The sequence below is a fragment of the Plecotus auritus genome (assembly GCF_963455305.1).
Source record: "Plecotus auritus genome assembly, chromosome: 6".
Lineage (NCBI taxonomy): Eukaryota > Metazoa > Chordata > Mammalia > Chiroptera > Vespertilionidae > Plecotus > Plecotus auritus.
Window position 1 is genome coordinate 122,834,282 of NC_137773.1, and position 22,886 is coordinate 122,857,167.

The window sequence follows — 22,886 nt, forward strand, 5'->3', positions numbered from 1 at the left end:
TCTGCTGAGCCTCGAGCCTCAGTGCTAACAGCCTTTAAATGCTGCTATTAGGGAGCAAGCTCCTGCCGCCAGTCAGCCTGCTGCGAATGTAAGGGGAGTCACCAGAATCTGTAATTGGGTTGGAAAATACTGCTCACTTACTTTAGTCTTAAGTCATTACCTTCTTATTGAACGTCAATAACTTTGCTTTTCTATTATATTCGAATTCAACATAGCTGCAGTTTACTGAAAGGTTTTTTAATATTTACTTGCTGCCTAGGTAGCCTGCCCACTTTCATCATTACTTGTTGAAATAAATGCATGTGCAGTGTAGCCACTATGGAAAACAGTATGCAGACTCTTCAAAAAATTAAAAATAGAGCTGCCGTACGACTCAGTAATTCCACTTCTGGGTATTTATCCAAAGAAATCAAAAAAACACTGATTCAAAAAGATACAGGCACAGCTAAGTTGATTGCAGCATCACTTACAATAGCCAAGATATGGAAGCAACCCAAGCGTCTATCAATACATGAGTGGATGAAGATGTGGTACATATATACAATGAAATGTTACTCAGAAAAGGAAAGAATGAAATCTTGCCATCTGAAGCAACCTGGGTGGATCTAGAGGGTATTATGCTGAGTGAAGTAAGGCGACAGAAAGAAAATATCATATAATTTCACTTAAATGTGGAATCTTGAAAACAACAACAAATTAATAAACAAAACAAAGTAGAAACAGACCCATAGATAGAGAACAAACTGATGGTTGCCAAAGGGGAGGAGGACAGGAGGACGGGAATTTAAAGTAAAAGAAGTAACTGCATATACATATACATATACAGTAAGTATTTTACAGGCATGTACTAAGCATTTCACATGTATTATCTCATTTAGTCCTTGCAACAACCTGATGGACTAAGCGCTATTATTCCCATTGTATAGATGAAGTAATCGTATTTAAGACAAGGTATGTACTTTGCCCAAGGTGCGTACCAGCCCCAGCCCTAACAGCTGGCATTAAGGAAGAATAGGGGGCGATCTAGAGAAGTGATTTGGAACTTCGCCACTGCTCCCTGGTAGCTTTGTGACCTTGGGCACAGTCTGTGAATTCTCTGAATGGCTCTGTCAGCTACAGAGGGCTAACCCTCCCTTTACGTTCTGAATAGTTTTCTGGCAAGGAGCAAAATTAAAAATGAGGGTTCGTATTATGGCACTTTGTAAAACAGCGAAGTGCTGAACAAACGTGAGGTACTCTTTTCTCGTGTGCTTTGTGTAGCTAATTTAGCATATTGAAACAACGGGACTGGCACTGGCATGCAGCACTCATATATGCTTTGCAATTAGTGAAGCCTAATTTAATTGTGATTCCATTGTTGGGATTTTGATGCCTCCCGCTTGATGAATAGCCATTTTTCTGGGTGTGTTATCAGTTAATCTAGGTAATGAATTCTCTTCATTATCTTGTTCTTCATGTTAATTATACAGGATTTTCTTATGCCTATTTATCAAGTCAGGACAAGTACAATTTTCTTTTTGCCCACACGCCTTTGAATCTGGAATATGCACAAACAGGCTAACATGATTGGTTTAAATTTACATTTCTGATAAGTTCCAGTCAGTGGCTTGACTTTTCTTACAGCCTTACTTGTGGTATAAGCTTGTATCTCTTCCTTTTGGGGGTCTATGTCTTTTTTATAGAAAATGTTGTTATCTTAGACAATTAAGCTATCTCTGACTATTGAGAGGGAACCTCTAGCATATCAAAATGGTATTAAGAATGGGAAAACATCTATCTTTGCATATTAATATATATGAAACAACAAATAATAACGTTCTAATGTTGAAATACTCCATGAAGCACCATAACAGGTAAAATTTAAGTGTAAACCATGGGAAGAAAACACATTAGTGCATGAAATCTTAAATGATACTTAAAAGAACAGTTCCAGACAAGTGTCTACGGAAAAGCAGAAGACTGTATGTAATGAGTGAGTGGTGAGTGAATTCATTTTGAGTTCAGAGAAGTGATTGATGGGCTAATATGGGCTAATGTTATATATTGATATTTATTAATTTAGCATCAAATTTTAACTTACATATTTTCTAGGCCTTTTACTTAATATTTTATGTTCTGTATTTTTTAAGAAGTCTTTTTTTTTTTTATTTGTCTCTATTGTTTAGCCAGTTATTTTTGAGAATCAGCATTTTGATGGGCATCTTTCTGCTTTTGATTTCAGGTTGAAGCCATCCTAGTCAATATTTTTGGTGGAATTGTCAACTGTGCCATCATTGCCAATGGGATCACCAAGGCCTGCCGGGAGCTGGAACTAAAGGTGCCCCTGGTGGTCCGGCTTGAAGGTGAGTTACAGGTGATCTCCACAGCCCATCACCCCTCTGCCAGGTCAGGTGAGCAGAGTGTTCTGCACTTACAACTTCCTGAGAGAACAGAAGGAAACACGGGAGTAAGATGAAGTAAGTGCAGCATGGCAGTGATTCTGTGAGCATCTAATACGCTCATATAGATTGTAACTCTCCAAGAATGGCATATGTTAGGATTCTTCAAATTTTCCAAATTTGTTTCAGAGTGGAGCCCTTTTATTATGAATCATTTTGTGAAATTGGTATTTTGAAGGGAACACTTTGAGAGATGTTGCTGCAAGAATTATTCATCAAGAGAAGGCAATGGTTGTGGTCTAGCACTCCTTATCTACTAAAATTGTGGACCCAAAGAGCTCTGGCTTATTTGAGTTGTATATTTCAATACTTATTGATTAATTCAATAATTTCCTAAGAGGAACTTTAAAAATATGTTTAAATAATTAAATTTGTATTTTTAAATTAAATTAAATTTTTTTCTTTCTTTTTTGTTAATCCTCACCCAAGGATATTTTTCCCATGGATTTTTTAAAGAGAGAGTGGAAGGGAGGGAGGGAGAAAGAGAGAAAGAAACATCAATGTTAGAGAAGCACATTAATTAGGTGACTCCCACACATGCCCCAACCTGGGGCAGGGATGGAACCTGCACTCTAGTACTGGGAATCGAACCCGTGGCCCTTCTGTGTGCAGGCTGATGCTCTAACCATTTAGAACACCAGCCAGGGCTATTTTATTTTTTATATTATTTCTTTTTTAAAAATATTTTTTATTGATTTCAGAGAGGAAGGGAGAGGAGGGAACTTCCGATACAAACATCAATGATGAGAGAGAATCATTGATCGCTGCCTCCTGCACGCCTCCTACTGGGGATGGAGGCTGCAAACGGGCATGTGCCCTGAACAGGAATCCAGCCATGACCTCCTTGTTCATAGGTCGACGGTCAACGCTCAACCACAGAACCACACAGGCCAGGCTATATTATTTTTTTTATGTATAAATATATGTAGTATATATTTTATGAAAAATAAATTTGTTAAATTTTTAATAAGAATAGCAGCATTGTTTTACATTTTTGAAATCTCTTTAATATGTAGTTTAATATTTGCTTCATTTTATCTGTTGCAATATGTTGTTTTGGTTGAAGTAGATGAAGAAAACCTTCCTCATATAGAGCTATTTATTTGGAAAAGGGAGGAGTTTTTTAATAATCATTTCATATAATTTTGAATATTGTTTGGTGCTCCATTAAAGTCTATAAGCAATAGTTTCTTTATTAAAGATTTATTTTATGTGGAATCTGAAATGATTTTAATGAACTTCTCATATTCTATGCTATTAAAGTCTGTTGGTCTGTCTTGCACATGAAGTGGATTTTATGCATGCATGGTTTGTAATATCATGCAGTGATCATATGGAGCATTTTGGATTATGCAGATCTAAAGGTTGACACATTTCAACATACAGTATAAAAAAGTTCCACATTTGTTAGTATCACAGCATCCTCGCCCTGGCCTGTGTGGCTTAGTTGGTTGAGCACATTGGTCCCATATACCAAAAGGTCTCGGGTTGACTCCCGATCAGGACACATGCCTGGGTTGCAGGCTTCCGGTAGGTGTGCAGGAAGCAACCAATTGATGTTTCTCTTTGACATCGATATGTCTCCCTCTCCCTCTCCTTCTCTCTTCCTCTCTCCCTAAAATCAAGGAAACACCATTCTCATCAGAGAAGCTTGAACATACTTTCAAGGTGGTAGATGCAAGTTTTCCAGAATTCTAATTTCCACATAAATGTACAAAGTTTATCATCAGCCACAGAGCAGTCGGTTGTTTTCCTGGAGGTGGCAGACTCTCTTCCCCATTTTCCATAATGTCTGCCAGTGCATCCTGTTCTCCCCAGCCTGGGCCCCGGGGCAGGGGCCTCGGACTCCTGGCGCAGCCCAGCCGCTTGCTGTCCCGTGGAGGCCCCCGCAGCTCAGGGTCCAGCTCATGTCTGTTCCACAGAGACCCCGCAGCTCAGGGTCCAGCTCGTGTCTGTCCCACAGAGACCCCCGCAGCTCAGGGTCCAGCTCATGTCTGTCCCACAGAGGCCCCCGCAGCTAAGGGTCCAGCTCATGTCTGTCCCGCAGAGGCCCCGCAGCTCAGGGTCCAGTTCGTGTCTGTCCCACAGAGACCCCCGCAGCTCAGGGTCCAGCTCATGTCTGTTCCACAGAGACCCCGCAGCTCAGGGTCCAGTTCATGTCTGTCCCGCAGAGGCCCCCGCAGCTCAGGGTCCAGCTCATGTCTGTCCCACAGAGGCCCCCGCAGCTCTGAGTCCAGGTCATGTCTGTCCCACAGAGGCCCCTGCAGCTCAGGGTCCAGCTCGTGTGTCCCACGGAGGCCCCGCAGCTTAGGGTCCAGCGCGTGTGTACTTCCCCCTGAATTAAGCCTGGGAGATTGTCTGCAAGGAAAAAAATCTTTTCTAGAAAACTCGAAAATTACCTTTCTAGAAAACAAATTAAAAATAAGAAATATCACCTAAACAAAGATATAAAAAGCAACTTAAAAATTACTTTAAGTATTTAAAAAAGTTATTTTAAGTACTTAAGGGTTGAGACTTAGAAAAATTAATATTTCTTACTGTTCATTAAGGACACCCGACTTGAAAGTGTGCACCCTGTATGGCAAGTGTGTGGTGGGGAGAGCAGGACTAGCCCAGGTTGGTGCCGCTGCTTCGCTTCCATGGTAGTGGCTGGCACTTGACCCACTATCACCTTAGCTTCATCAGTGCAAATGCCAACAGAGTATCATTGTTTTTAATATGATCATTTTATTACTACTACAACAAAATCATGTTTCACGTCAGGGGCCAACCTCCCCTGGGTTCTGGGGACCCCACTTTGAGAACCACTGCAGCAGAGAGGCAAAAACAGGCCCTGTAATGTGAGAACTAGCAACAGGCCTGTGGACGCCATCACAGTCTTCAGAGTACAGTGGCCAAGCAGCCCGGGGGTAGATTTCTGCACATCATCCCCGGGACAGCTGGTCTCCTCACGTTCTGCGCTGGTACGTCATTCCTCAGACACGGTTCCCATGGGGGATGTGGCCCCTGGGTGTCTCCATCCCGTGAGGGCGAGACCCCAGTACAGCCGCAGCGTTGGTTTCTTTGGCTCCTTCTAGTGCCCCTTCCTCCTCTCACCCTCTTCCCTGCTCTTTCCTCTGTGACGCCGCCTCACAAACTTCCATCAGGACCAGGCGGACCTGATAGAAATAATGATGACAAGAGAAAAACGAAAATAGCAGAAGTGCCAGTTGGAAAAGTTTAACATGGACATTCAAACATCTGCATGAATGAAATCTTAATACAGTAAAGGCAGCAGAACTGATTCCAGTGAAAATCACTTAAGTAGTTGATCAAGGAGCTGCTGGGCATCAGTGTAAGTGTAGCTCGCAGTAAAGGGCTGTGTCCACCTTTCTCAGGGCAGAGTGGCCAGTGACCCTCGGGTTCGACCAGTCAGCTCTGTGTCTGTAAAGCAGAACAGGTGTCCAGACTAGTGTCTGCCACTTGAAAATGACTTGAAGTGAGTGTGTGCCTTGGTGTGCCCTCTGTCCTGTGACCCTCCCTGCGCCTATGTTGTCGGCAGAGGTCTGTAATTATTGGCTTTAGGTTCATTCCTAGGAAAGAAAGCTACCCCACTTTTATTTTTCCCCAAAGACTAAAAGGAGCAGTTCTCTTTTTCACACAGTGCTTAGTATTCCAGAAGGAAATGATCTCTGACATTGAACATCTCCCTATCGTGTGTAACTGGATAATAAACATGCTGAAACATGCTAAATACCACATCCACGGTCATCTCCCTTACTGATCTCTATTGGCTGTGTCAGAGGTCTGCCTGCACTGCTGGAAGTGTTGACATTTCTAAGTTGTTAGACAATCAGATTTGCATCTTTTAAGTTAGTGCGCTTCCAAAGTATATGCTTGTGGGGGTTTAGTTGGTTAATTGATATACTAAATACTTTATGCAGGTTACTGAGCTTTGGGCATTAAGGAGGATGTATAGAAATAAGAGAAATGATCTCAGTTACTAGATGGCTGGGGAAATAAAAGAGAAAGAAGATGTAACAATACAAGATAATATATGTACAGTGTTAACAAGTGTTGGTCCTACTAGAATCTGCTTCTGTGCCAGGGCTTCCTGACATCAAGGCTTCTGGAACCTTCAGAAATATTATCGCCACACAGTGTCCCCGGTGGCAGGGAATTGCAGGTGGGTGATGAATCAAGATGAGCTCAAACAGCAGACTGCCCCCGAAGCTTTGTGGGCTAAAGCATCCCTGGTGACCTTGAACTCTGCTCTTTCAGCATCACGGCCTGTCCTGTAATAGGCACCTGGGACCTTTATCAAAGGGGGAGAGCAGGAGAGCTTTCAGTACTCCCAGATCCCAGCTGTTTCTTTTCCGCCTCCTGTGGGAGTTAGCATCTTGTTGATAAGGGTCCTCAGCTCGGTCATGCCAAGGACACGCACTTATGTGATTTTGGGAAACCAGCAGCCCACACCAAGGTTAGGACTGTCCCAAAGTTGTATTGTCCTACATAATAAACCAGGAAAGATGAAGGATTGTGCCCCAACTCTACTCCCAGCACTAATATTAACAAAATGCAGACATCAGAGATGGCATTATCCAAAAAGGGCACGAAACAGGAACCAAGCAAGTGCTCGCTCTGCGAAGGGAGCGCAGGCTCTGTTACGTGCATCCCTCTAGCGAGTGCTGCTGTCGGCCCACTTCCGTTGGCATCCCCCTCTTTACGCTTCCTCGGTTTTGACTACTGTAACTATGGTGCATTTAGAGAGTGAGTTAGCAAAGAGATCTTATAAAAGGAGAACTTCCAAGTTGAATGTGGAAATAAGTGCGATTTGAATCATGGAAGGAAAGGAGGAGGGAACTTAGAGGATCAGAAGACAGCACATCTGTTCCGTACGCAGGAGTTGGCCCTGGGATCCTAACGGTGACAGTTAAGCCCAGGACCTGGCTGGTCGCGCTGTCCCGGGGAGCAGTGACTTTGCAGCAACACACTGTGGCTCGAAGAACAGAGTGGGAACATCCAGTTAGTAGCCAGAGTGTGTGACACTGGCATGTAGAACCCAGGCAGGACTGTCACATGGAAGTAAAAGTGGATAGAAAAGCAAGGACAGAGAGAGGGGGAGCTAGGGTTTACCATCTGATGACCAGGAGGATGGCATCCTTGGTCCACTTGGGAAAGTGAGCGTGGGAACTAGAGAGAATGGAAGAGTCTTATGTGCAGGGTGGGGAACCTTTTTACTACCAAGGGCCATTTGGATATTTATAACATTATTCGAGGGCCACACAAAATTATCACCTTAACAATTAGCCTGCTATATTTGGTCAAACATTTAATTAACTCACCCCGGATGCCTTGGCAGGCCCAGGCGAAATGATTTTGAGGGCCGCATATGGCCCTCGGCTGGGCGTTCCCCACCTCTGTCTCAGGGCAGAGCCATCCTTCTTCTGAGAGGAAGCTCTGCTGTCAGATGGAAGGCATGTGGGGGCTGGCATGTGGGGGTGTGGGGGTGTGGGGGTGGGCCAAGGAGAGGTGCTAGCAAATGCACACCACCCCACCGAGGGCCCCAGCAAGGCACCCTCAGGCCCTGCTGTGTTGGACTTTGTTCCCCAGCAGCACAGCCCAGGGAACATAAGAAACCAGCCAAAACCAAAAATCTGCCCCAGAAGGTCTAGTCCCAGCCCTACAACTGGGACAGTTGGTGACTCCAGGGGTCTTTGAGGTGTTTCTCTTACATTCAGTCTATGTTTTTCATTTGCTTTCTTCTGGGTTGGAACATAAATTCTGCTCCTCCCACAAATCTCTCTGTGTTTGCTTCATTTTACCCAGCCTTACACTATGATTTTTCTAAACAGAGCAAGTCTTCATTGCCTCTGGTGACAGAGAGGGGGGGAGCTAGGGTTTACCATCTGATGACCAGGAGAATGGCATCCTTGGTGACAGAGGCAGACGAAGGGGCCAGAACATTCTGTACGATTCCAGGGGTAGTTTCCAGTTAACTTGACACAGCACTGTGCTTCCTGTCTTAGCCGATATGTTTCTTGGGATCTTTATCCATATTAATACATATTAAAAATGGTTACATTTCCAGAACATACACCCTTGTCTAACCAGTGAAAGTGAGATAAGAAAGGGGTGTCCATCACCCCAACATCTATGTTAAAGCCAAATGACACATAAAGAAAACCAAGTGTACTAGACAATTTTTACCAGAGTCTGAATTACAATGCTATATAATAAAAGCCCGATATGCAAATTGACCGTCACTCCAACACACAAGATGGCTGCCCCCATGTGGTCAAAGATGGCCGCCACAAGATGGCCAGCGGGAGAGGGCACTTGTGGGAGATCAGGCCAGCAGGGGAGGGCAGTTGGGAGGGACCAGGCCTGCAGGGGAGGGCAGTAGGGGGGGACCAGTCCTGCAGGGGATGGCAGTTGGGGGCGACCTGGCCAGCAGGGCAGGGCAGTTAGGGGTGACCAAGCTGGCAGGGGAGGGCAGTTAGGGGCGACCAGACTGGCAAGGTGGGGCAATTAGGGATGACTGGGCCAGTAGGGGAGGGCAGTTAGGGGCGACCAGGCCAGCAGGGGAGGGCAGTTGGGGGCGACTAGGCCTGCAGGGGTGGACAGTTATGGGAGACCAGGCTGGCAGGGGAGGACCGTTAGGGGCAACCAGGCCGGCAGGGGAGGGCAGTTAAGGGTGACCAGGCTGAAGGGGAGGGCAGTTAGGGGCGACCAGGCTGGCAAGGGAGGGCAGTTAGGGGTGACCGGGCCAGTAGGGGAGGGCAGTTGGGGGCAACCAGGCCTGCAGGGGAGGACAGTTAGGGGTGACCAGGCTGACAGGGGAGCAGTTAGGCGTCGATCAGGCTGGCAGGGGAGTGGATAGGGGGTGAAATGGCTGGCAGGCAGAAGTGGTTAGGGGCGATCAGGCTGGCAGGCAGGCGAGCGGTTGGGAGCCAGCAGTCCTGGATTGTGAGAGGGATGTCCAACTGCCCGTTTAGGCTCGGATTAGAGAGGGTGCAGGCTGGGCTGAGGGACACCCCCCTCCCCACCCCGTGCACGAATTTCGTGCACTGGGCCTCTAGTAATAAATAATTGCTGCTAACAGTCAGTAGCTGCTTCCTACGTTTCAGATCCTCTGACACATGGCTTTATAGTCTGAACAAGTATGAGATTTTTCATAACCAGGAAAACAGACATTTCAGCAGCCGATCATAGTTGTATTAATAGTATCTCTTTCTTATGAATAAACACGGTGGCCTCTCTGCTTGCTGGGCGGCCATTTGGAATCTCTGGCATCCTTCCCTGGGTCTCACCAGTTTGTGGCTCACATTTGAAAGCCTCTGGTGCCCTCACAGTGTATGAGTGTCCCAATGAGGAAGCTCTGATCGGTCCGATCAGCTGGAGTTGGTGGGGTTTCGTGGACAAATCTTTGTTCTCAGCTGAATAGTAAACATCGCTGTTTACCAGTGGGTAAGGAGAGGACTCTCTCCCCTTTGAAATGGCCACTTCATAATGACAGGTGTTCACTGGCCATCTCAGAATAGAGCTCCCCAGCTAGGCACAGGATTGCTCTTCTTTTAAAGACTCCTGGTCATTCCTGGTCAGTTGAACAACCACACTCTGGGGGGAGCTTGTTAGCTTTTGTCAGCAGTGGTTTCTGTTACGAATGAAGAATGCATTATCTGGAATGAGCTTTTCTTTGCTTATTGCAGTGCATACACACGTAGCACAGAAGTTACATGGGTGGTTAATTCAGGCCCACCCATGATACTCCTGAGAAACACACAACATTAATCCATGGCCTTGTGTAGCCAACGTGGGTTCGTGCTGCAGCCGAGTTTCGGACCTGGGCGCTCCGCGTGCTACATCCCAGAGCCTTCCCTGAGAGAACCCGTTTTGAATTCATTTTCCTGGCCGCCGTCCGCTGACACGCAGCTGCGTCCGTGCCGCAGGTCTGGGCGGCTGCTTGTCACAGGTGCTCATGATTCCGAGTTAAGCTCGTAAGAAATAGTAATGAGCCTAGATCAGTGGTCGGCAAACTCATTAGTCAACAGAGCCAAATATCAACAGTACAACGATTGAAATTTCTTTAAAGCCAAATTTTTTAAACTTAAACTTCTTCTAACGCCACTTCTTCAAAATAGACTTGCCCAGACCGTGGTATTTTGTGGAAGAGCCACACTCAAGGGGCCAAAGAGCCACATGTGGCTCGCGAGCCGCTGTTTGCTGACCACTGGCCTAGATAATTTGTAGCTTGGATCCTCTTAGCCGGGTCTTTTCAACTTGATTTTTCTTCCCAATACCAAAAGATTTGTTTCAGGAACATACACATTTGATTCTCTTTCGCCAGTATCTTTAGAACACATGTTCCCTCTGTCCTCCTCCTCTTCCTCACCAATCTGTATAATGTTCCCCAAACACTCTCTCATGTTGTTGACATCACGACCGTCTCTGAGGCAGGAACTCTGTATCATTTCTCTTGCTTCCTTGACCAAGGCACTGGCACCTCCTCCCCGTAGACACTTGTCCTGGCCTCTGAGACACGGACAAATTGGCACCCGCCAGAGGAATGCCAAGTGTCCTTAGCACAGGCCACTAAAATTGCCGCCCAATGCCTTGATCTGCTAGAGGGGAAGTGAGTATTAAAGTGTGGAGACAGCCACAGAGTGCTCAGCTGTGCCCATGCACTTGGCCTCTACCCATGCTCCCAATGTCAGTGGTTCTGGGTGTGGGACCAGGAGAGTAGAGCAGGCACAGGGCCTTTGGCTGTCATCTAGAGGCAGGTGGGCTCTGGCTGATGAGCTTGAAAATGTTTCATTCAAAATGTTTGAGCCCTGGGCTTGCTGCTTCCACCGAGTCCACAGGGAACAGAGACCCTGCTGAGTGGCGGCCTGGCCCTGGGCAGGCAAGTATACCAGCCCCGTAGGGCCAGGCCTCCGGCTGTGCCCATTACCACCCCGGCCTCAGCACATTTCCCCGTTGGGCTCTGTGCCCAGTTTCATCTTCTCCTTCTCAGCTCTGCTCCCTTTCGGGTGAGACGGCCCTGTCCCCACCTGCACCCACCTCTCCAGCACACTTTGGCCCTCCTCCCCGCTCCCCTCCCGGTGCAGCCCCGTTGCTGCTGTGGTTGGGAATGTGGCCCCTGGAGGGGTCGGATGTTCTGTGCCGATGCGCATCTCTTTTCCTCTGTGTGTGATCCTCATTCCTCTTTCGGCTCCCATTTCTTGCACACCCACCTCTCACCTTGCTTTCTGCCCTCTGGTGCCCATGTGCCCCTCTTCATCCCCTCCCTCCATCACTGTCCCCATGTGTGTGCCTTGCTGGCGTTCCGATGCTCACTAGACATCTGTCACCTCTCCTCCCTGTAAGTGTTAAGTCATCATCACCAGGTTAAACCAAATGAGACGTTGGACACAATCTTGCTCTGTCACAAAGCCTTAAACCTTCCCATTGTCTAAGACGGTAACACTCCTTAGCCCACGCCTCACCTGGCCTCGCCTGAAGTGTTAGCTAGACTGCTCAGAGCTTCTGTGGATCGAATATTTCCATTTCCAGACAGATGCTCTATGATGTCTGCCATTCTGGCTTTTCATCTTACCCCTCGTTGGTGCCTGTGACTGAAATATATGCCATTTGGACCCGCGCTGCCTCTCACCGCAGGAAGCCTGTCCTGTAGTGCCAGGACCAGGGCTCACGAGGGGCCAGGGCTCTCGAAGGAAGGTGGCTTCGCACTGCAGCCTGGCTTTCTTTTTTCTTTTGGATGTAACAACTTGAGCTCCAACGACCTTAATAAAATGGCGGTTTCTTGTCGGGTTTTATGGGATTGCACCCGGGAAGCCCCCTATGCTGGCTCTCACGCCCTCTTGTTCTTTCTTGGTGCCTCTACCCTCGGCCTCTGTTGAGGCAGCTGCTCCCTGTGTGTTCCCACCGACCAACCATCTATTACACCCATCCAACCGGGCGTGTTGGGCCTTTGAGGGGACCCAGCAGGTTCTTCCCCATCTGGGTTTTGCTCCTGCTGAGAAATAAGATAAAGGACTCAGGGTACCAAACTGCCGCCTCCGTGACTGAGAAAGAAGTGGCAGCTGCACCTCATTGTGCACCAACAGTGAGCTTCCTTACTGACCGCGGAGTTCGGCAGCGTGACACCCGTCACGGGCACTTTGGACCTGGGCCCTGTGCGGGCCTCCCACTGGAAGCCTGCAGGTGAGAGCACCTGGGCCTGGGTGCAGCCCCTTAGAGGGAGGGCACAGGAAGGGTGAGGCTGGCTCTTCCAACAGGTGTTCCATCAGATCGGCCCTGCCGCCACCGCCGCTACCACCACCACTGCCGGGCAGCAGGGCCAGAGCCTGCAGTGCTGGGTGATGCCTGGCCCCCTCATGCACATCACAGGGCAGCAGTCTGCCCTGAGCCTGGGCGGCCTTTGGGTCTGGCGCCCACCCCAGTCTAGGAGCAGTCATCCCTTCAAAAACAAGAGCCTGATGCTGTTTCCTAAGTGTAAGCTGAGCATGGGCACCTGAGTAAGGAGGGTGCTCAAGCCGGCAGGTATGGGGACTGGCATCTGAGTCCTGCCCAACATCACACTACCACTGGCTGCCCCCTGGGGGTTTCCCCAGTGACCAATGAGCTCTCTCTGCATGCCTCCGTCTCCTTATGTGACACTTGAAGGCTGTATTTGATCAGCCATCGAGAGCACATGGCTACCAGAGAAGTGACACAGGGGTAGATTCCCTGTGTGCTTTCACAGGTGATGGGTGTGTCCCGTTAAAATGGCTCTCCCCAAGAGCGCCACCTTGGGGCTGCCCAGAGCAGAGCTACCTGAGCCTGAAGACACCGTGAGTATTTCAGATCGGGAGGCTGAGGGCTCTCATCTGACAATGTGAGGGATGCACAGAATTTTGATACAATTTCCATCCAACTGCAGTAATTTATCCATGTTGCTCAGCTGGTCAGTAACAGCCAGGTTTGAAATCCCAGCTTCCCCATATGTGAAATGGGAGCAAAAATATAGGCGCCTCATAGGGCAACTGAGTTTAAAAAAAATAATACATTTTTATTTATTTCAGAGAGGAAGGAAGAGGGAGGGAGAGATAGAAACATCAGTAATGAGAGAGAATTGTTGATCAGCCACCTCCTGTCACAGTTCAATTCCCAGTTAGGGCACATGCCTGGGTTGCTGGCTTGATCCCCAGTTGGGGGCGTGCAGGAGGCAGCCGATCAATGATTCTCATCATTGATGTTTTTATCTCTCCCTCACTCTCCCTTCCTCTGTGAAATCAATAAAAATATTTTTTAAAAACAAACAAGCAAAAAAAGAACCACACTCAACCTTCCGGTTCATGGACCGATGATCAACCACTTAGCAACACTGGCCAGGCAGGAGCAGATGAGTTTTTAAATCACCCAGCGTGGTCCCTGGCTCAGTACAGGTTCGCTGTGGTTATTATCGAAGCCATCACCCCAGCTAGCATGCCATCACCAGAGCCAGCGTGCCAGCGAGCTGCCTGCAGCGAGCCAGCCCAGCACCAGGACCGCTGCCCTGGTCCTCCAGGAGCTGCCCGCCTCCAATGTGGCCAGTAGCTAATGCACAGGTCTTCTCCTCCATCTGATGGTCACCTGAACGGAGAGTCCGGAGGAGGAGTGAGGGCGCAAGAACGATGGTGTTTGTCTGCCACTTTATATAGTTTTGTTTGCTTCCACCTACCCCCTTTCTCTAAGCAAAACAAGCAAACAGCAGAAAAATTGCATGGAGCAGGGGTCCGGATAGTTTCGGATTCAGGCAGAACGGCCACCCCACAGCCGCGGCGGTCTGTCACTGAGTCGCTTTGCTGTGTTCCACCAGAGCTTCATTCCCAGGCACTGCAGTTTGAATTCCAGGTACTTTTCATGTATCACAAAATATTATTCTTCTGATTTGTTCCAAGGATTTTAAAATGTAAAAACTATTTTTAGTTCAGGGTGGTCAGAAAGAGGTCACACCTCTCTGTACCCGCCAGGCCTTTGCTTTCCAGGCCTGACTGGGAGCCCCGATGTAGGGGCCCCGACCTGGGGGGCCCAATGTGGGGCCCTTGACCTGGAGCCCTGACCTGGGGGCCCCGACCTGGGGCTCCAACATGGGGCTCTGACCTGGGAGCCCCAACATGGGGGCCCTGACCTGAAGCCCTGACCTGGGGCCCTGACCTGCCTCGGGTAACTAACTGGTTGTTTGAACTGAGCCAGTCTTCGACATCGGTGGCCTCAGTTCCCTCCAGTAAAAATAAGCAGCTTGGCTTGCAATCTCCTTGGGCTGCCTGCCGTGCGGGGACGGGCGGGCGTGGTTCCACATTCCTTTGCCGTCAGCAGGGCTGGAGCTTGGGCCTGGCTCGGCCTCCGACTTTCAGGGATAGTGGGCAAGTTCCCAGGCCCCCCAGTACCTCAGTTGCCTCATCTGTAAACAGGATAAAAGGACATCCCTTTGGGTTGTGAGCCCCTTAACTCATGTATCCACTGAGCATTCATTGTTCCTCACAAACAATAAGTGCTACCTCTTGTATTTTTTTTAAAAGAACCTGCATTCCTGTTGTTCCTGTTGATAACAGTTTAAAAAGAGAGCGTCTACATTCTGCCAGTGGTTTTCCTCACAGCCTGTGATAAAAATCCCAGGAAGTTAGGGGCGGGGAGGGGAGGTGTGTGCACCCTTTGAACCAAACCCTGTAATGTGTGTCCGCCCTTGTAATGAAGGCAAAGAACAAACTTGATCAATTAACCTTGCATCTCTGTGTGGCTCTCTCACTCCACCCAGTGGCAGGAAGTCTGTGGTCAAACAGGCAGAAGAGGGAGCATTTTAAAGACTGTAGTAATTATTCTTTTGTATAATGATTTCATTTTGAAATTGTCCCCCTTTGTTCTCTGGTGGGCAGATCCTAGGCGCCTGCAGTGCGGCCAGCGGGCGTGGGCGGCCATCTGGTCAGGTGGTGATTCAGGTTGCTCCAAGGGAGATGTGGCCAGGGCAGGGGCAGGAGCCAGGGCAGGAGCTGGGGCAGGAGCCAGGGCAGGGGCAGGGGCAGGGGCTGGGCCAGGCAGCTGCAGATGGGACTTGGCGAGCTCCCATTTTTCCTCATCTCTCTATTTGACTCTGTCCCTGTCTCTTTTCTGTGCCTGACCCTCTCTAGGTTATTCCTCATGAGTCTCTCTTATCATGTGTCTCTGGCATCTCTCTCTCTCTCTCTCTTTCTCACCCCTCCTCTTTCTTTTTCTTCTTCTACCCCTCCCCCTGCCACTCCCCCTTATTCTCTTATCTAAGTCTCTAGTTTTCTTCTTTTGTCCCTTCTGTCTCTAATCTTTCTTTTTTGTCTCTTTCTTTCCCTCTGTGTATCTCTGGTCTGTCCATCTTTCTATCGGTGCGTCTCGTGTCTGTCATTTTTGGACTCTGCCTTGCCCTCTGCCTCGGGCTGTTTCTGTCCCCCATGTCTGTCTGTGGCCTGTTTGTGAGCATCGCCCCCACCCCACCCTATCCCACACCCCGTGTGGACTCTCCTCTGACACACTCCGAGCCCATCCAGGCCTGAGCTTCCACCTCAGCATGAGGACTCCTCCCCCGGCTTAGCTCTGGGCGTGCTCGGTGTATGCTGAATAATTAAGGCTGTAATTAAAGTGTAAGTGCAAGTATAATTAAAATTCACTTTAGTGGATCCTGAAATTATGAAGCAATTAGGTATTGGATGTGGCCCGGCAGGAGCAGCTGGAGGAGAGCTGCACCCGTCCTCCCTGGCCCGGCCCTGCCCACCGCACTGACCTGGAGCAGCACCCCACTTGCCTGGGGCTTGAGGAGCTGCTGGGCAGTGAGAAGGCTGGTGGCAGCTGGGAGCTCTCAGGCAAGGGCACGGGACTCAGCCAGCTGCTACTCCGCCCTTCTTAGCTATAGGCCCCACAGAAGCCCTGGAGAATCCCGGGAAGCGGGGAGTGTTAGGCCATATTGCAGGCCTAACAAAACAGCTATCTGAGGATGTTGGGGTAGCAAGGCGATCAGAAGCGTGTCTCTCCCCCCTCACCCCCCCCCCCCCCCAGCACGCTTTGAATGTGTGAGCCAGCGTGGCATCTTGTCCATCGGCAGGTCCCGCCAGGGTAGCAGGCGCTGTGCTGAGCCCGGACATCCTGGGGCGCGCGTCTAGCCAATCGCCAGCCCGTGAAGCTCGTGTTCAGTGGGGACAAGAGATGTCAGGAAGTGGACCCAGGGTGCTGGGATCTGACTCACAGGCACCTGGGAGCTCGTTTTATAATCCTTCGCTCTGGCTGGCAGTCGGGAGGTGGTGAAAAGGCTTCCCAAAGAAATGCCATTTAAAGGGAGATCTCGGGACCAGATGGGCATCAGCCGGGCAGAGGGGGCAGCAGAGCTCGGGTGGGAGGCCAAGGCCCGGCCTGTCTGCCAGGTCTCAGGGTCCCAGGCCATGCATTTCCTTTTGGAAACGCCTGGTGTTCGTCAGGTGCTGAAGAGGATATTAGTTAGGCTAGTTGGTTGCGAGGAAGAGCAGCCCATTTGTCTCGGGGAGAGGGGTGGTCAAGAGTTTATCTCACCCCTACACGTACAGGGGAGCCCCAGTGATGCTGGTGAACAGTTCTCATGGGCGGGAACCACAGGAAAGCTGGCCCCAAGCAAGAGCAGGGCCGGGCTCGGGCGCCCTGGTCTGGGACTCACAGCTCTGCCGCCGGCTCCGCGTGCTCTTGCCTGCTCACCTGTGACAGAGGCCTTTCCCTGCCACCACGTCTGTCACGCATGCTGCCCGTCCCCATTCTCAGCAGAGCAAATCTGTGCACGGCTAACAGCCACCATCAGTATTTGGACTGTCCTTGTTCAGGTGCAATCAGTGTTCTGGGAACAATTGATTCTGCTCAGAAAACACCGGGTCCCTCCCCCAGCAGGGCAGGGGTAGAGTAGTTTAGCCAGACGGGAGGTTGGAAAGAGCAGCATCCTGATTGTGCCTGGTCTTTGCCCCTGAGTGACGTGTAGCGTCATTGAGATTCAAGTGGTCTCACGTAGGGAATAGTGCTACCAATTTAAACCCCACGCAGGAGGCCCAGGAATGAACATGGAGAGGGGGGAGCAAAGGGCTGAGACTGAGCCCTGCCAGCCAGGAAGCCGGAGTCCCGGCTGAAAGGACTGGCTTATGAACACCTGCCTCAAGGTCACCGCAGAGAGCACATAGAGGCACGTGGAGGCACGTAGAGGACTTCGTAAGCCACAGAAACGTAGATATCTTATTATTGCCAACATTGTTATCATGGCATGTTTACAAACTCATAGGAGTTATTCAGGATTCAGAATAGACATTTCAACCATTAGCTCCAGAAATCCTGTAAACCAGTGAGAGGGAGCCGAATGCTCATGCCAGGGCCTCCTGGCTACACCAGCCATGCCCGCTGGACAGGAGCTGGGAACCTGCTCTCGCCTCAGTCCTCTCATCTGTAGGGGAGGAGAATAACAGCCACCTGGGGGCGCCACTGAGGAGCAAATGAGCTAATATGCTTAGAGCCCTGGAGCCCTGGACGCATGCTGAGTGTCCTGCTCTGGCTGCTTTGACTGATGACCACCACCACTGGCCGCTGTTCCTGTATCAAGCCAGGTCCATCCAGCATGACTGGCTCCCAGGTCCACACAGCGGGTGGCAGGCCTGGTAAGGCTGTGGGCGCAGTGGGGCGCACCCCACAAGAGGCAGGCAGGACCCCCGCCCTGGGGTCAGGCAGAAGAGCCTGCCTCCTGGGGGTCCCCTGGAGGTCACATGTTGAGATTGGAGGGTGCTCTGAAGAAAAAGGGAAGAGGGAGAAGAGCCTTTTGTACCTTAAATTAGATTTCTTCCCCAGCAGATTGGAGGACAGTTGGGGAAAGAATTCTAGTCCATGTCTGTGTTGAAGGAGACAAAAACGTACACAGTTACTTGGTCCAGAGACTGACTGGCTCCGTGCCAGCCAGGCTCTTTCTTCCCTCTGAGCACAACCCGAGAGAGCCCCGCCAGGAGCAGAGTGGGAATTCCCCGCCCAGTCCACCACCCCTCTGAGCCTCTGCCCTACTTGCCAGCCTCTGGGACGCTGGTAAAACTCCACCAAATGAACCAGGATGTGCACCGAGGCTGTACTCATGAACTAATAGATCTTCGCAGATGGTTTACTTAAGTCACAGCTTGCCCTGACATTTAGCAACTTCACACATGGAACATTGATGAGCTCCATATCTGTGGTGGGAAATTGGGTGTGGCTCTGCGGGTCCTGAGGTCAGGTTCGCTCACGCCTGAGGTCTAGTCCAGGCTTCAATGGGCAGGGTCGCTCCCAAGTCACTCACGTGTTGCGGGGGGACCGGAGGCCACAGGTCTTCCCTGGCTGCTAGCCGAGTCTGCCCTCAGTTCCGCACCTCCCAGAGGCCCCGCGGGGCAGCCCACAGCCTGGCAGCTTCTTTCCTCGGGGAACAATCCAGGAGTCGAGGGAACAGACAGACTCGTGGGCTTCGTCATGGAGTCTCCAGAGGCATGCCATCGCCTGCTGCGTCCTTACTGAGCAGCAGCAGGTGATCCAGCCCGGCGTTGAGGGGCGTGAGTACTGGGAGCCACTGGTCCTCTTGGTGCTGCTGCCCATTTACAAAGTAACCTCTATAAAGTGATGCAGCTTCTGCAGCAGAGACGCTGACATGTCCAACTTACACGGCTCCTCCTCATCCACTCGAGGCCTCAGGGTGGGAGGGTGCCCTGCTCTAACCTAGTGGCCTGCTGCCGCCTTCCAGGGCAGTCCAGCCGGCGGCGTCCAGAAGGCAGGCAGGGCAAAGGGTGCAGGGCCACATTGCAGGTCTTATAGGTGTGCGTTTTGTACCCCTTGCCTTCCAGTGGCCAGAACTCAGTCACATGACTCAGGCCAGGGGCCTGGCGCCGCTCCCTGGTGGGCAGCCACCCCCCAGCCTCTGCTCCCACTGGACAGGGAGCAGGAGCCGCTGAGTGCTGACCTGGCCACAGACACTGCCCTTTGCAAAGTGCTGTCACAGGTGTTAGCTCTGCCTCTCCTCAGCCTGTGCTCCCAGCACTCACCTCGTTTACAGGAGACAGCATCGCTCTAGAACAGTTAGGGTGTATGATGAGAGAGAACAGGCTCATACCCGTCGCTGCCACTACCCTTGTGTGACCACAAATGCTCTCCCTCCTCTCTGTGCCTCAGTTTCCTCATCTTGTAACAGGGGCAGTAGCACCTACTCAGGGTCGTTGGAAAGACGCATCTAAGTCACTGACAGTAAGCCTGGCCTACGTGCTTAGTGACTATTCTCTGTAAGGAAGATGATTATAATGTTGTCTGGAGATAAAGAAGTTGGGGCTCAAAGCAGTTAAATGATTTACTCAGAACTGTACAACTCACACACCACAGGGGCAGGGAGAGGCGAGTTTCACTAATGATTTCCTACCTCTGGGTTGTTGCTTCGCAGAGAGCACATCCGTCCAATTCCCGTGTCACGCAGCGGCCAGTGAGCATTGAGCCAAAGACCCAGTGCCCAGTGCCTTCCCCGGGGCTTCCGTGTGCCCGGGGCCCCAAGAATCCACGTGACATCATCACCTTTCACTCCTGCCCCTCTCCAACTCACCTTTCCCTCCGCATGGAACGCTGCCTCGGCTCCTTTCCACGTGCTCCTGGGCTACCCCAGGCCGAGGCTCCAAGGCCCTTGTTTATAAATAGGCTGTCTGGCCAACTAGGTGAAAGCACAGGAAGTGATGTCAGATGAGATATTTGATTAGACTTAAATTTTATCACATTTCTCCCAGGGGCTGCTCACCCTGAAAGGACAGAAAAGCATTTCGCATGTTAAGTAGTCATTCCCAGCAAACCTTCGGGGGTGGGGGGAAGGCAAGTGCTAGACTCACCAGGACGGCCTGGCGCGCTCCTTGCGGGCCTCCCCCTGTTGTATAGAATGAGGAGAAGCGGAGACGAGCGTGTTGAACACTGTCATTGTCCCACAGCCGCAGTTCGTGGCCACTGGTGGCAGATTGTCTGAACTGCAGGTCTCAGATTGGGCCATGACTCAGACCTTCCTTCCAAGACATTAGGACCCGACCTCGGTGCATCTACAAACCACGCTGCACCTACCCAACTGGTTACCGTGATTGCAGCTTTTCATCAGTGAAGTGTCTCTGTCTCGGCAGTCCTCTGCTTCCTTCTTTTCCAGCTGGGCCACTCTTGATACAGATCTCCTCCGTGGCTTCTCCTGCCCGGACAGTGACTAGACCTGTGTCACCACCTCCTGGAGCACAGGGTTTGGGTCAATAGTCATGCGCCTTCCATGTGGCTGCTGGTGTCCCTGCCGCTTGTACCCGGGGCTTCCTTCTCTTGCTCATTTTTGACACAAAGCTTTTTCTTTAGATCCCATATTCAGACTGTTCAGTCAAGGGATAAATCCATTGCAGAAGATTTTCCTTTTTCAAACTCGTTAAACAAGTGGTTGTTAATCTTCCTTTTTTCTCAATCTTTTAAGAACCTCGTTATTTTCATTTTCTAAATGCCAGAGGAAGTATAGGCAGTATCTTTTAATGCCAGACATTTAGATGAAAAGAGGGAAAAAATAAATTTGTCATTTGGATTTATTTAAGTAGCCATATCTGCATCGTAAAAAGCAGAAACAGAGTCGTAATTGGATTGCGTTGGTGAGACAGGGCATCCAGTCATGTTAGGTTTGACTCTTGGGGACCACCTCCAGTTCCATGTCAGTGACTGTGCCCCCTGCCCTCTCCCAGGAACCAACGTCCACGAGGCCCAGCGCATCCTCAGCAGCAGCGGGCTCCCCATCACCTCGGCCGTCGACCTGGAGGACGCAGCCAAGAAGGCCGTGGCCAGCGTGGCTAAGAAGTAAAGCCTTTGCCCTGATCCCCGGAGGAAGAAGTCCATTTTGCCATAAAAAGGGCTGGTTCTCTCCTCACTGAAGGAAATGGTTGTCTCTTTGGGGAAAACATGGGAAGGAGAGAAGCAAGACCATTGTGTAAAAAAATCTTAATTCTGTATCTTCTTGAATCAGATATCTAAACAGACTAATCTGATTTCACTTATGTCTTTATTAAATTAATGCCCTGTCTTCTCACACTTTTATGTTACCGTGAACCTACTCAGTAGACCTTGTGTGGCCGACGCTGGGGAGCGTCTGTGTGGCCAGACAGGCCTCATTCACTGCTGGCAGTTTGGGTGACATTTAATCCTGAACAATAAAAAATCACAGGCTGTGCAAACTCAAGCAAGACTACCTTAATAGATTAATTCTCTAAAAGGTGCAGCTAAGACAGTCAGACAAATAGCTGTTACACTGTCACAGCTTTCCACGTTCCTAATTCCAGCACATGCTGGGAAAACCCATGAATATTCCAAAATATATTTTACAATGGAAGGTCCACACTTCCCATGATATTCCATATATTCTTACCTTTGCCTTAATACTGAGTATACTCCTTACCTCACTCAAAATAAAGCCAGAAGCCTTACTTGTAATTTTTTAGTAGATTTTATTTAATGTGAAAACTGAGGAGAGCTGATTCTTATGTAAATCTCTATAATTAAGCATTCCAAGATGTGACATCATTGTAATTTTATCGTGAGGGTCAGTATCTTCTCCCCCTGCCCTTCTTGACCCCCCAGAATCTACTAACTGGGGGCACATAATTAAGAGAATATGGCTTCTCTATAGTGCCCATTGGGGGAGGGGAGTGAATTGGGTTTATGATGATATTTTGGTAAATCTTTATTTGTACACAAATTTAAATAAAATCCTGTTCTGTAAACTCTAAGACCTGTGTATTTCTCATTTTTGTCAATATTATTCCTTAAACACTTTTCTCCAAAAATTAGGAAATTTGGGTTATATATTATACTAGAGCCCCGTTGCACGATATTCGTGCAAGAATAGACCTTCCTTCCCCTGGCTTCACTCCCATAGCTGCCCGGGAGCTGGCAAGTCCCCACTCCCTGGCTGTCTGGAGCCGGCAAGTCCTTGCTCCCGGGCCACCTGGGAGCCGGCAAGTCCCCGCTCCGTGGCCGCCCAGAGCCGGCAAGTCCCCACTCCCTGGCTGCCCGGGAGCCAGCACCTCCTCATTGCTGGGCTGCCTGGAGCCACAAGTCCTCGCTTCTGTCTGAAGTACCATTACAGTAGCTCCCTCCGCCGCCCCCCTTCCCCTCATAGCAGACTTCACTCCGCTCCATGCCTGCATATGCAAATTAACCTCCATCTTTGTTGGGTTAATTTGCATACTCACTCTGATTGGCTATGGGCATAGCGGAGTGATGGTTAATTTGCATGTTTCTCTTTTATTAGGTAAGATGGTCCCAGGATTAGTCCAGTTTCACTCAACTTTAGCAGCAACCATTTCTGTTAGGAGATTATTCAATGAAAGAATAAAAGTTACATACAAACCAGAAATGTCATAGACGTTTAACAGGTTAAAATGTGACTTCAGTCTGCAAAATGCTACAGGAAATTGGCGACAT

General features: G+C 49.7%; 1 protein-coding gene across 3 annotated transcripts in view; it reads left to right on the forward strand.

Moving 5' to 3' along the window:
- Positions 1–22,187, forward strand: part of SUCLG2 (succinate-CoA ligase GDP-forming subunit beta) — a 257,605-nt gene extending 235,418 nt beyond the window's left edge. For all 3 annotated transcript variants that reach the window (XM_080676555.1, XM_080676556.1, XM_080676557.1), the window contains exons 10-11: positions 2,222–2,342; positions 21,152–22,187. In XM_080676555.1, the coding sequence (XP_080532681.1) occupies positions 2,222–2,342; positions 21,152–21,267 (237 nt within the window). In that variant the 3' untranslated portion in view covers positions 21,268–22,187. The remainder of the gene's footprint in view (positions 1–2,221; positions 2,343–21,151) is intronic.
- The last annotated feature ends 699 nt before the right edge of the window (positions 22,188–22,886 follow it).